Consider the following 13477-nt stretch of genomic DNA (forward strand, 5'->3'; position numbering starts at 1 on the left):
TATATATATATATATATATATATATATATATATATATATATATACCTGTTTTCTTTTTAAGTGTAATTCTTTTGTATTTTGTACTTTTAAATCTCTCAGGCAGAAAACTTAGTTTAATTTAATTGCAATGTTTACAATAAGCTGAGGCTCTTAAATTGTAACCTCACCCCTCACCCTCTTTCACTTTCTAGCTTTTCTAAGCTTTACTTCTCCTTGGAATTAAACTGATCCCAAGCCACTTCTCTAATTATAATTCCTTCTCTCTCTATTCAGGATTTTTATTTAAAGTTGTTCCTAATTCCCTTTATTCTCGATTTGTGTTTGTACTACAAAGATTAATGAATGCTGATTTACTTTTTATCCAAAATGAAGAAAATACACTCATTTTATTAGTGAATGAAATCCGGCTGATATTTATCAGTTTCATTAAGTTTCTCATTGTAACGCTTCTGATGTGGAGAAGACACTCTAGAGCAGCGGTTCTCAACCTTCCTACTGCTGTGACCTTTACTATAGTTCTGGGTACTGGTATGTGGGTATATCTGCATGTGGGCAGACCCACCTGGAGATTGATGGAGAAGTGTCTCAGTTCCCAAGACCATTGGAAATAGATGTTTTATGATGTTCTTAGGTGATCCCTGTACATGTCTACAGTAGCAATTTATGGTGGGGGTTTGCTACACCACTTTTTGGTCATATATCTCCCAAATAAAAAACACAGAAACCTGGTATTTTTATTAATATATTGCAAGCCTAAACTGGATAGATTCTGAGCTATTCTAACCTATATCCCAGCCATAAATCCCATGAAACTTGCCAACTGAGTTTTGCTCTGTTCCATGTGTGTCCTCAGGGTGAGCTTCTCTCATGCCAAACTTCTCCTCCTCCTGGTCCCTACCTGAGAGCCCCTACTGGATCTAAAGTTCTACCTTCTTTTCTCCCCTACCCAGTCACAGGCTCTTGCTTTTGATTACCCAATCAGGGATTGTTGGGGAGCATTTTTTTACAGCACATTAGTCAACAGGATGTCCATGTCTAGACTGTAACCTGATCTTGGGAGGTACAGAACTAAGTATCTGAATACACACCACACAAGACCAACCCTAGCAGGGGTCACAAACCACAGGTTAAGCCACTGTTTTATAGCCTTAAACTAGGAATAAGGAAATAAGGCATTCTTCTTAAACCAAAGGTGCATATATTTTTTTTAAGAGTGTAAAGTAAGGTATGACCACAATTAGCTGTGTAAAATACATTGTAAAATACATGGTTGGGTGGGTGATAGTCACTAGTCAAGAAATGCAAATTGACTTAGTTTTCTTTTGTGGTGACAAAATACCTTGACCTAGGCGACTTAGAAAACATTTAATTGGGGGATTTCACATAGTTTCAGAGAGTGAGTCCATGACCATCATGGTAGGACACACGGCACAGCACTGCAACCAGTAGGCAGGCATGGTGCTGGAGCGGTAGTTGAAAGCTTGTAACTGGGTGGGATCTCACCCTGAGGATATCACTACTTTTATTGCATTTCTCCATATCTCTCGTCACAAACTAAGGCTTCAACACTACATTTCCTAGTGCTCTTTTTCTCTTTTTTACCCTTTCTCTTTCTGATTTTAGATCTGGATAAGAAAGATCATTCATAACGACATGACACAGTCAATAAATACTAGGCTGTATCAACATCTCCTCTACAAACAAAACTAGTCTGAAACACTTCAGTTTAGCCTCAGACAAATTCTTAGCACAAAGGCAAAAAGCAGCCACATTCATTGTTAAAATGTGCCAAGAATGACTGTTAGCCTACTTCCTAATACTGTTCACTCCTGAAACCAGTTGATCTGGGTCTCCAGAGTCCAAATTGCTCTGAACCCTATTGTTTTCAACATCTTTCTAGGATGGATCATTAAGCTCCACTTAAAGAATTCAACTGCTTTTCCAGTTCAAAGTCTCAAAGTTTTCCAGTGTCCTCCCAAAACCACAAACAGACAAAAATAAACGAATATATAACTAAATAAATACAACAGATTCCATGGTTATGTATGTCACAGCAATAGCCTACTCCCTGGTACCAACTCCTGTTTTAGTTACTTTTCTATTGTCGTGATAAGACATTATTACCAAAGCAATGGTAGAAGAATGAGATTAGTTTTGTAGTTTATAGTTCCAGGGAGAGAGTCCATAGCCATCAAGGCAGGAACTTATGGCAGGAGAACAATAGCTGAGAACTTATAACTTATCCACAAGCACTAGGCAGAGAGAAAGAGAGTGAGAGGAGAGGAAAGGGAGAGGAAGGGAGAGGAGGGGATAGGAAGAGGGACAAAGACAAGGAAGGAAGGAGGGAGGGAGAGAGAGGAGAGAGAGAGAGAGAGAGAGAGAGAGAGAGAGAGAGAGAGAGAGAGAGAGAGAGAACGCTAACAGGGCCTTTTGAAATCTCAAGGCCCATCCCTAGTGGCATACCTCCTCTAATAAGGTCACATCTTCTCATCTTTCTCAAATAGTGCCACTAACTAGCAGCCAAATATTAAAACATATGAACCTAGGGGCCATTCACATTAAAACCACCACACTGCAATTTGACTAGAGATAACACATTTGCTCTGTGTGAAAAATCAAGGAAAGATTTGTTTTGACATAGAATGTATTAGTACAGTTAACATGAGGTTAGAATCATTATACTCATAAGGAAATTTAAATTCAAATAAGTGTGCTTTGTTCAAGTCTTCACAAATTCTTTTCTTTTCTGACAGCTAATTTGGGCATAGATTTAACAAGTTTTAAAAACTTACTGGCTAAGGAGGCGGGCAGAAGAAAAGTTGAATGTGGTCCTAAAAGGTTGATAGGTGGAGATACTGGGGTGACGGTGGTGAAAAGATTAAGAAGAGATATGGAGTAGTTGGTTTATTAAAGGCAAATACCATGAGGCTTGCTTGAGCTGGTGGGATCTGAGGTAGGTAATAGAGAGTACTAGTGGATATTTAAAATCACACCGCTAAAGGTTACATTTGAGACAGAAGTAAAAGGATTGGTATCTAAATTTTATCACCATGGATAAAAGCAAAAGTGGGATTGCTGTGTGGTAATGGAGAGGGTTAAGGTCAGAACCTTGGGAAATATCTATTTCAAGTGACCAGAAAGATGGAACCACTGCAAGAAAATGTCTTCTCAGAGAAGGTTCTAAAAACAGAGTATCTAAAGCAAATAGAGGAAAGCATTAACTAACCATATGAAATTAACATAAAGCCAAGGAGAGTAAGTAGGAGAGAGCTTTGACAGTTAAGAAAGTGGCATTGATATTTAAAACAACAGTTTTAATATGCTTGTGGAAGCAAAATCCAGATGCAGGAAGTTCATGTGTAGACTTCTCAAAAGGAAGCAGAGGAAATAAGTAGGGGATGCTTTTCTGAAAAAGATAGTGGTCAAAGGCAAGAAGGAAGATATCACTAGAGGAGAAAGCTGGATATTAAAGATGCTGGAAGATTTGTAGATAGAATGAATCAGTAATGGAGAAGGAAAAAGACAAATGAGATAAGATTCTGAAGGAGAAAAGAAGTGGTAAAATTTCAGGTACACATAGAAACACAACTTCAGGAAAATAAAGATATGAATTTCTCTTTAATAAGCTGGAAGGAACAGAAACCAGAGACGTTTGTGCAGTGTGGAGAAACGTAGTGAGATCACATAGCTATGTTATCTTGATTTTCTCTGGAAGGAAAGGGGTGGGCGAGCATGAGGACAGGGGTTGTGGAAAATAAAAGGCTTTAGAACTACAGTTATGAAACTTGATTAATCCAGGTGTGATCACAAAGCTTGGCGGTGATACTTGAAACCAAATAACTTGAACTTGTAATCAACAAATTTTTATTTTGGTTTCCAAAAAAAATTTCTCTATTATAGCTTTGTGGCCTGGGAACATTGCAATAGATGTTGGGAATTATACACTTTGTTAAATGTGAGAACTACTGTGAGAGGTTTTGAAAGTAACAATTAAAGTTATAACATCAACCGTTTGGAAAACACCTGCTAATTTTTAGGGTGGATTTGGCAGCAAATCAAATGTAGAGACTGAAGAGAAGAAGATACCAAAGCAGAAAAACTGTTGAGTTCCTCAATTGCTAAGAACTCTAAAATGCTTGATTAAAGTTATTTAGCTGATTTGTTCTTCGACAGTAATTATTCATATGAATATTTTTACCTTCTGATAAATTTGGTAAAGTAATAATCTAAATTTGGATGAGTTTTTATTGTCATTTTAAGTCTTTAGAAAACTTATAATAGATTTAAAATGAATTGCATTTCACACAGAAGAAAATCTTATATTTTCACACTCATTTTTATTTTTTCGAAAATTCTACAACACCAAGATAAGAGTAACTACCATCCCTTTTCATTAAATAATCTGTTCATCTACTATGGAATATTTAGGGCCAATAACTTCTTTGCCTTTAAAACAGTCTATGTTGTAAAATTTAAATTGATATCCTAGAAATATTATAAGGTTTTTAGAAAGCATTTTAATATAGTAAATATTATGAAACTACATATTAAGAAAATCAATGTACAAAAATTGATGGTACCTTAAAAGTATTTCACTTGATCCAGGATACTGTGTATATTATTCTTTTGATAAGCACACTGAGCTTCAGAGAAGGTTAATGCCTTACATGAATCCACTGCATGTAGATGGAGAAAGACCTGCAACTTTTGTTATATGACACCATACCTTCCTTTTCTACTTGGCCTGCTTCCACTGATTATTTGAGGTCAGAGTCAATGGATTCATAGCAGCTAAAATCCAATCTGCTTAGTAGTTCTTATCCACTGATGTTTCAAGTATTTTTGTGTTCAATTTCTTACTAACTTGCTGAAAATTTCTCTCTCCGATTCTTTTTATGGTATTTTTTGTCTTCCCTCACATTTTGAGCAATTATATTACTAAGCAGAACTTCTAATCTGTTCATTGGGAAATCTGGGTCTGCAGACTTGAGCTGCAGAATTTCTTCCCTTTGCAATAGTATTTTAGATCAGTTACTTTAAGAGCTAAGAGTACTTACAATATTTTCCAGTCAACACTATTTGCCATATGCTAGCAGTTTTGTCTACTATACATACATTAAAAATAAATTCATACATTTTTGTTTTGTGGTAAATCAATGAACAAAACAACCTCATGACTCAAATGAAAATCAGAAGAAAGAAAATACTGGGCATGGTGGCACTCATCTTTAATCCCCTGGTACTTGGAAGCAGACGTAGGTAGATACCTGAATGCAAAGCCAGCAAGATCTAATGAGTTTCAGGGCAGCCAGGGAGGGCTATAATGAGACCTTTTCTCAAAATGAAAATAAAATGGAGAAAAAATGTGATGTAAATTATATTTACATTGGACTCCTTGTCTGGTTTTTCATTAGTCTTTCAATCTAAGACACATCACAGGCCTTTATTTCATCGACTGACATCTTCTAAGCACTTGGCTAATATTATAGCAATTTAGTTGATTATATGGAGATACAGTAGCTCTTAAAGCTTCTGCCCTGTTCTCAGTACTCAAAACATATGTTGTACTGAGAATCTTAGCCTTGATTATCATCACAAATAGGGATTGTCCACTTCAATGACATGCAAATCGAGTCCTAGAAAAAAGTAGTTCAATGCAGTTGTACCCAGTTTATGGTTTAGTAAATTCTGTAGTTAAGACTGAATTCCATTTATTCTAAATTTCTTTAATAATTTCTTTACATAGAAAGAAACCTGCCTGTGACCCCAGTTTAAATGCTGTCAACTTCATGCAAAACTACCTTAGAAGACATTTTTCGTGTGTCCTGTCAAGCCCAATCTACTTTATATTTCTCACCCATGTCTTACCCAGAAAAACGAATGTTATCTTTCCTACTTCCTTTAGATCTCCCCCAGAGAACCAGTAAAAAATAGGAGGAATTCAAATTGTTCTCATTGATGGACTATTTTTAAAATTCTTTCTTTCTCCTGTAAGAAACTTATTGATGAATCCTTCCATTATCTTCCTAAAATGTGTTACTATATCAGAGCCTAGTAGATACCATGTATTTGTTGGAGTGCCTATGGAAACACCTTTCAAATCAAAACATATTTTTAAATCTTTTATTAGGAACCGTTGTCTCCTTTCCTAAGAGGAGGTCAGTTCTTCCCAGGAAACAATGTAATTTATGAAAAAACAATAAGAAAAGTGGAGAAGCTAAACCCAGATCAGGTAAGTAATATCTATTTTAAAACTTGTTTTGTAGATATAAATTATAAATTATGAATATTCTAATAGAAGTGAAATAATATTTAATTATCAAGTACTAGCCAAAACCACTGTAAGTTATAGTATGTCATCTTGTCTATGGTCCTTCATTCTGTCCTTAATATTTTTATATTTTATTATGAAGCTCATTTTACTGAAAGGGAATCTAAAGTCACATAAAAATCTAATGGTAGAAACTGAACCTAATATATAGTATATGTTTCCTGATATATATAAGATATACATGATATATGTCATATATATAATATATATATTTTTAAAAACTAGTTTACAAAAATAAAATGCTATAATGTTATGTACATTATTTCAATATGCTCAGATTTAAATTGATAGTATGTATAACAGGTAAGTAAAACATTCTGAAAGATATAGAAAGCTGAAGCTTTAAGTCATACTTGAATGAGGTGGTTTAAGGTGAAAGAATTTTATTGTCTCGCAATTCTAAAAAGCAGAAATTGAAAACTCCTGTGTGGGACAGGACCATCATCCTTCTGGAACTGTCAGGAAAGAAACCTTTTCATTCTTAGTTTATTTAGCTTGTGGCACCCTCAGGCATTTTTGATTGCATAATCACATTCCAAACCCCTTCTTATCACATGGTCCCCTACTCACATCAGCATCCCTCTCAGCATGGCTGTCTCAGTGTAAAATCTCTCATTTTTATGAGGACATTGCTCATATTGGATTGGATCTCATCCTAGTAACCTTACTCTAAATGGATTCTATCTCAAAAGACTATATTTTAAAGAAAAGCAAATGCTCTATTTCTGGAACTTATAACATCACCATAAATTTGGAGTGTGGGTAAAATTCAGGACATAATAGGCAGTGAAATATTACAAAATCAGTCTGGAAAACAAAATTATCTTTTTCATATGTAAATAAAACACACTGAAAATGTATTGGATTTTGTTTTAAAACTTCTTGGCATAAGAACATGCTCTATTTTTGTAAGCACTTATTGGCAATTGTTAGTAGACTTGTATGAAATAACATGCTATATATCAAACATTCCTTATTTGATGCCTAGTAAAAATGAAATGACATAAATTTTCAGAATGATAACATCAAAATGTCTCCCTTTTGGTTTGCCTATTATGCTGAATAGCGTCTAAAGATCTGGTAGATTAAACAAAAGTGTTCTCGAACAACAACCCAACATTATGCTATCAAGTAGAAAAAAAATTACTGGTTGGTTTCGATCTTCCAAGTAATAGTTTCTAAAGCTGTTAATTTATATTCATATTTATTCAACCAAGCTATCAAAAATAATAAGTTTTACACTTTTTAAATAGTATGGGAGAATTTGGGGTACGTTATTTAATACTGTTTTCCAGTTTCTGTTTTAATGAGAATGAATAGGGTTTTTTTCACTTTATGGCCTCTAGAATACAATGTTCTCTATAATATAGATTGTCTTACCACCCATGTAGCTTAAAAAATTAAGGAAGATAGTTTTTTAAGAACACTGCTTTTGCTTACTGTTGATATTAGTATTTAATTGTGCTAATATCTTTTTCACTAATGATTTTAATCATTTGGGAGTTTTATAACTATCATGTACACTGTCCAAAGTACAATTATCTGTACCATGGAACAAAGCATAATTTTTTGTTTTGTTATTTCCTCAGTGATAGTGGCTATACCACAGTATGCTAGATGAAGCCAAGGTCCAATTAAAACAATGTACTGGCACTTATCCAAGAAAAAGAGGCCTCTGTAGTAAAAAGTTGGTAAGGTAGTTCTAGTAGCAAGTTAATTATCCTTTCAAACTATCTGTATTTTATATTATTCTTTTTCCTCTCTATCTAAAAGAATAACTCATGAGAGATCATAACTGTTTGATATTCTGTACTTTTACATTTAAATTATGATATCATTCAAAATACGATCACAATATGAATATTTTCCTTTAAAACAATGACTTCAGTACTTGAGTATAAGAACTTGAGCCATAACTCAGGGGTAGGCACTTTTGTGGCTAACGCTTTGGATTCCACCTTAACACCAAGACTAAAAATAGTAAATACAATTCTTTTTAACATCCCAACACTACATGCTGACATTGTATAACATAAAAGAACAGATAATATATTTATCTGTTAATTTGTAGCAAAGCGGATTAAAGCATATGGTTAGTTTTCTAAACTGTAAAGATTTCAGTGCTATCACACTTGTAGAATGAGTCATATTTAAACAGTCTAGAGAAAGGAATGCCAGAGCTGATTCTACGACCTTTATATATCTACGGAGGCAGTTTCTATTCATAATATATGCCTCCTCATATATTTTTCTGTATTTCAAAGTATTTTATACACATAAAATGTAATCCATACAGAGTAAGAAGTTTCCAACTATAAAAAGAATACTTAAAACAACACAAATAATATTAATGGTAATTGGCTTCTCTACCTGAAATTTCATGTCTCTAGTTTCTTTTTGCAGATAGCCACTCTTGGAAGTTTATCATTCTATTCATATAAATGGATATGTGTGTGTGTGTGTGTGTGTGTATGATGTATATGTATATATCTATATGTGTATGTATATAATGTATATGTATGTGCATGTGTATGTATATGATGTATATGATCTATATGATGTAGATGTATATGATGTAGATGTATGTAGATCTTTTTACATGTTAAACCAGAGGGGGAATTCTGTATTCATTGTTCTGCAATTTGGTACTGTTTTCATCTGACATAGTTTGAAAATTGTTGCATCTAAGAGTCTAAACTCTTGAATTACATTACTTTTCAATAAGTCAACTTTTTACAGTCAAAAGAAAATTCACACTGAATTCATCCTTTCAAACTTATGTATGTTAGTGAATGTACCATTATGACTAAAACGTGAGTGCTCTGCCTTTGAAAGCAGGCTTTTATTAGCTGTCTCTTTTCTAAGCAGAATAACAACAACATACTATAGAAATGCTCAAGTATGCAGGAAGCTCTCCCAGTGGATATATGCAAATGTTAGTTCCTCCCTGTACTGTTCAGGAAAACAAGTCATGATGACATAAACAAGCAGGTAAAATAGATTGGGTCTAAAAGCAAATTCCAGATTTCCCTGCAGTCAATATAAATGACCACTATACCCTTAAATTCTGAGGAACAAATCATGAATTCCAGTCACAATTTTGTCATTATTAATTTTGTCATTAAAAGTACATAATCCGACTTTTGTTATCTTTGAGAGAGTACTAGTTCTATGTTCAAATTATGTGAGATAAATGACAATAAAATTAAAGTTTATGGTGGCAGCAATGTTATAATAATAGCAATACACATTTATTACAGACAATTCATTTACTCCACACAAAAATTCAATAAAAACAATAGTTGAATAAAAGTATCTAGTTGAATTAAAATAAGGGGCTACATTTCCTGGATCAAAAGCACCAATCAATGATTCTCAATGTTTTTTAAAAAGCCTTTTCTCAAGTTTGATAAGCATGAGTTCATTGACTCCCCAACAGGGATACAAACATACTTCCTGATATTGAAAATCACTGTATTGTATTTTTCCTAATTTTAAATTATTTTACATCTTCAGCATCATAGAATTATTATGTAATTAGATAGTAGAGTGCCTACTGAGTCATAAAAGTAACCTTAAAATATTCATAAGAATTTTAGATTTAAGTACAACTAAATATCAACTTAATTAGAACATGAAATTTTATGGCTTATTTGGGTGAGTATTTTGATGGCCATAGCTACTGATTAAATAAAAACAAATTCTAATAAAATTTTCTTGATGTATAAATTAAAAATGTCATTAGGCAAAATTACAAATTCTACACCTAATTATTGTGTTGTGGTTTTAGGAATACTGTCCTCAAATTCAATGCCATCATCATGTCATCCAGCAACCCCAGATCATCCACTCGCCACATTGTCAACAGTCCCATTCTAGCCATCAAATCCACTGTATAACAGAAAATGATTCAAATATTGGGCATGAACTGTGTCATGGCGCACCAAGCCAAATACATGAACAGGTAAGATCAATCAGTTCAATACAATACTTACCAAATTAAGTAAGTTCTTAAACATGTCTTACTCCAGTAAGCTAACCCTCACATTCAATTTGCATCCAAACATTGAAGAATTATACCAGTGGCATTCATATTTTTACAACTACCCAGACTCCTTTCAAATGATAAAAATCACTCAGGTTCATTAATTAAATGGATGAAGTTATGACTCAATTCATGAATATTTAATTGTGACTGATAACTGATCCTTAGAAATAAGCCCAACAGTTGTTCAACATTACCCATTTTCACGAGATATAATATTCAAATGAACAACGAATTAGAAATGCTGTCATCTGAGATGATTGCTAATGATAGCATTTCACCAGCTTGTAATTAGTTGCTGTATATATTCTTTGAGAATATATTATACTAATTCAAGTCAGACTATACTTATACTTTATTGTGTATTATAACAAAATAGAAACCAAACCTTAGTTGCTAAGGAGAAACCTCCCTGGATACAATCTTGAGTGACTAATTTATGTTGTGAAGACTTCAGAGTCTTGTAAACATCTGCTGCACAAGTGATAATAGGAAAAAATGATTTTCTTCAATCGGGTAAAAACTAACATTAATGACTGAATAATGGAGATTCAAACATCATTTGTACTTAACTCCAATTTCAAATTGATCTCTCTCATAGACATCTCTTAAAAGATAAAAGAATAAGAAAAAGAAAGTAGCTTCTAATACAGGAATTTGTATTGTTTTATATTAAATATGCATGGTATTATTTCTCAGGGCTGATGCTTAGAAATACATACGTTGGCCATGTTGGTAAAGCATAATTAGAAATAATTAAAAATTCATGTTGTCCCAATATTTTAAAAAAGCCTAAAATTATCTTTCCTCTGTCTTTATGGAAACATTTACCTCTAGAGCAATATGTGTAATTTCTTACACTACCTAGATTGATAATGACAAAAATACCCATGTTATTAAATCATTTGAAATTATTATTTTATAGGTCATAATTGGACAAATAGAAGTACCCTGTATACTTCAATTTAATCTTTAATTTTGCTTTGTCTTAGTTTCCTCTAATAGAGGAAAGTGGTAGGACCTAAAATTTAATGCAAAGCAAAATGTTATCATCTTCCTTAGGAAGGTATGAACAATGTGTTTTGGGAGCAAAAGAAAGAAGAAAGATCAATCAGTTGAATACTTATCAAGGGAGTTGAATACTTATCAAGGGTATGTTGAAGTAAGAATTGACTTAGACTTAAAAATGAACAGTATCTCCACATTTGATATATATATATATATATGTATACATATATACATACATACATACATATATATATATGTGTGTGTGTGTGTGTGTGTGTGTGTGTGTATGTATGTACATATATGTAAACATATGTACTTTTACAATTTTAGGTGATTCCTATGTGTCCAAACAAATATTTCTCTGGATGTACATGAATAATTCATGTTTTCTTTTGACTCTGTTCGTATTGTTTTTTTCTCCTATTCCAGTTGGTTACTTTTTTAAAAAATGTTATTTATTTTATCTCATTATTATGTTTTCTAAGGAGAAACAGAAAGCATATAGATTCCAATAAGAGGGAAGGTGGAAGGAATTTCAGAGGAGTTGGGGAAGGGACTGCTATGATCAGAATATATTGTGTGAAAAACATCTCTTTTTAATAAAAGAAAGAAAAATTAATGTTTTCCAAGTTTTGCATTTACTAGATCATTTGAAATTGAGTGAAATGAAATTAAAAATACTTCAATGTTGATTTGTTCTTTCAATTCCTCACCTATTGAAAATATACATATCTAATGCATAAAAAATTTGGTGACTTGTTTAAGTGATGATTTTAATAGTTTTTTTTATTTTCTAAAATTTCGTAGCTTCAGTGAGAGAAGATGCACCTAATTCTCAAGAGATTTGAAGCCCCAGGGAGTGGGGAGGTCTGGTGGGGTGGTGGTGCGGGTGGAGACATCCTCTTGGAGACAGGGTGTGAGGTGGGAAGGAGGTATGGGATGGGGAGCAGTCAGGAGACAGACCAGGATGAGTATGAAGTCTAGACCATAAAAAAGGATTAAAGAATAAAAATTATTAAATTTTAAAAATTTCATATCAATATATTTATGAACTTAGAAAATCAATATTGCTTATAATTGCAATTGATCTTTGCTTCAGGTGACAATTCAGGATGATGGCCCTGAAAAATTGGATCCCAAATATTTTGGAGAGTTGCTTGCTGACCTAAGCCGCAAGAACACAGACTTGTATCACTGCTTATTAGAACATTTGGAGAGAATTGGGGGAAGGTACTATATGTATTTTTCATCTTAATATTGCAGTTGCCAAATATTTAGGTACAATTTTGTAATTTTAAAACTAGACATTTCAATATTTACGTGCATATGTGTGTGCCTCCACGAGTTTATTCCACCACATGTGTTTGGGTGCCCATATAGTCCAGAGGGACTTGAGGCCCTGGAACTTGAGTTACACCAAGTGGTGCGCTTCCTAGTATCATCTGGGAAATAAAACTTGGGTCCTTTCAAAGAGCAGTATGTGGTCTTAATCACTGAGCCATTTCTCCAGCCCTTAAGAAAATTGTTTTGAAAGAGTACATTCAGGTTCACAGCAGAAAATCAATATTCTTAATGAGCAAATAGGGTGATTATATGAAAAAACTGAGCAAACATTTTACTTTAAAGTTAATCACAGCCAGGCAGTGGTGGCACACGCCTTTAATCCCAGCACTTGGGAGGCAGAGGCAGGCAGATTTCTGAGTTCGAGGCCAGCCTGGTCTACAGAGTGAGTTCCAGGACAGCCAGGACTACACAGAGAAACCCTGTCTCGAAAAACCAAAAAAAAAAAAAAAAAGTTAATCTCACTGGTGTGGTGGCTTCCCAACCTGTGATCACTGCCTTCAAGAGGCTGAGGCTGGAGGACCTCTTTCACTTTGAGGCCATCCTGAGTTACATATCTTATCTTGTCAGCTGGTGCTATATAGCAAGATTATGTCTCAAAGAAGTCAAAACCAAACAAAGAGTTAATGTGCTTTATGGAAATAAGCAAAGATCTCATTACTTTAAGATCAGTTAAGAACTGTGTATATCTTCTTTTGTAATGTACTTTGATGACAAAAAGTACTTGGGAAAGAAACTAAATGAAATGAATG

The 13477-nt window shown here is 33.6% G+C and overlaps 1 protein-coding gene across 1 annotated transcript in view; it reads left to right on the forward strand.

Annotated features, from left to right (window-relative positions):
- Pof1b (POF1B actin binding protein) overlaps positions 1-13477 on the forward strand; it is a 61061-nt gene that overhangs the window by 22605 nt on the left and 24979 nt on the right. Inside the window, exons 5-7 of the mRNA XM_028786020.1 lie at positions 6131-6232; positions 10122-10295; positions 12484-12614. Coding sequence (XP_028641853.1) covers positions 6131-6232; positions 10122-10295; positions 12484-12614 — 407 coding nt within the window. The remainder of the gene's footprint in view (positions 1-6130; positions 6233-10121; positions 10296-12483; positions 12615-13477) is intronic.

This window comes from Grammomys surdaster, unplaced genomic scaffold (assembly GCF_004785775.1).
Source record: "Grammomys surdaster isolate TR1022 unplaced genomic scaffold, NIH_TR_1.0 61, whole genome shotgun sequence".
NCBI classification, from domain to species: domain Eukaryota; kingdom Metazoa; phylum Chordata; class Mammalia; order Rodentia; family Muridae; genus Grammomys; species Grammomys surdaster.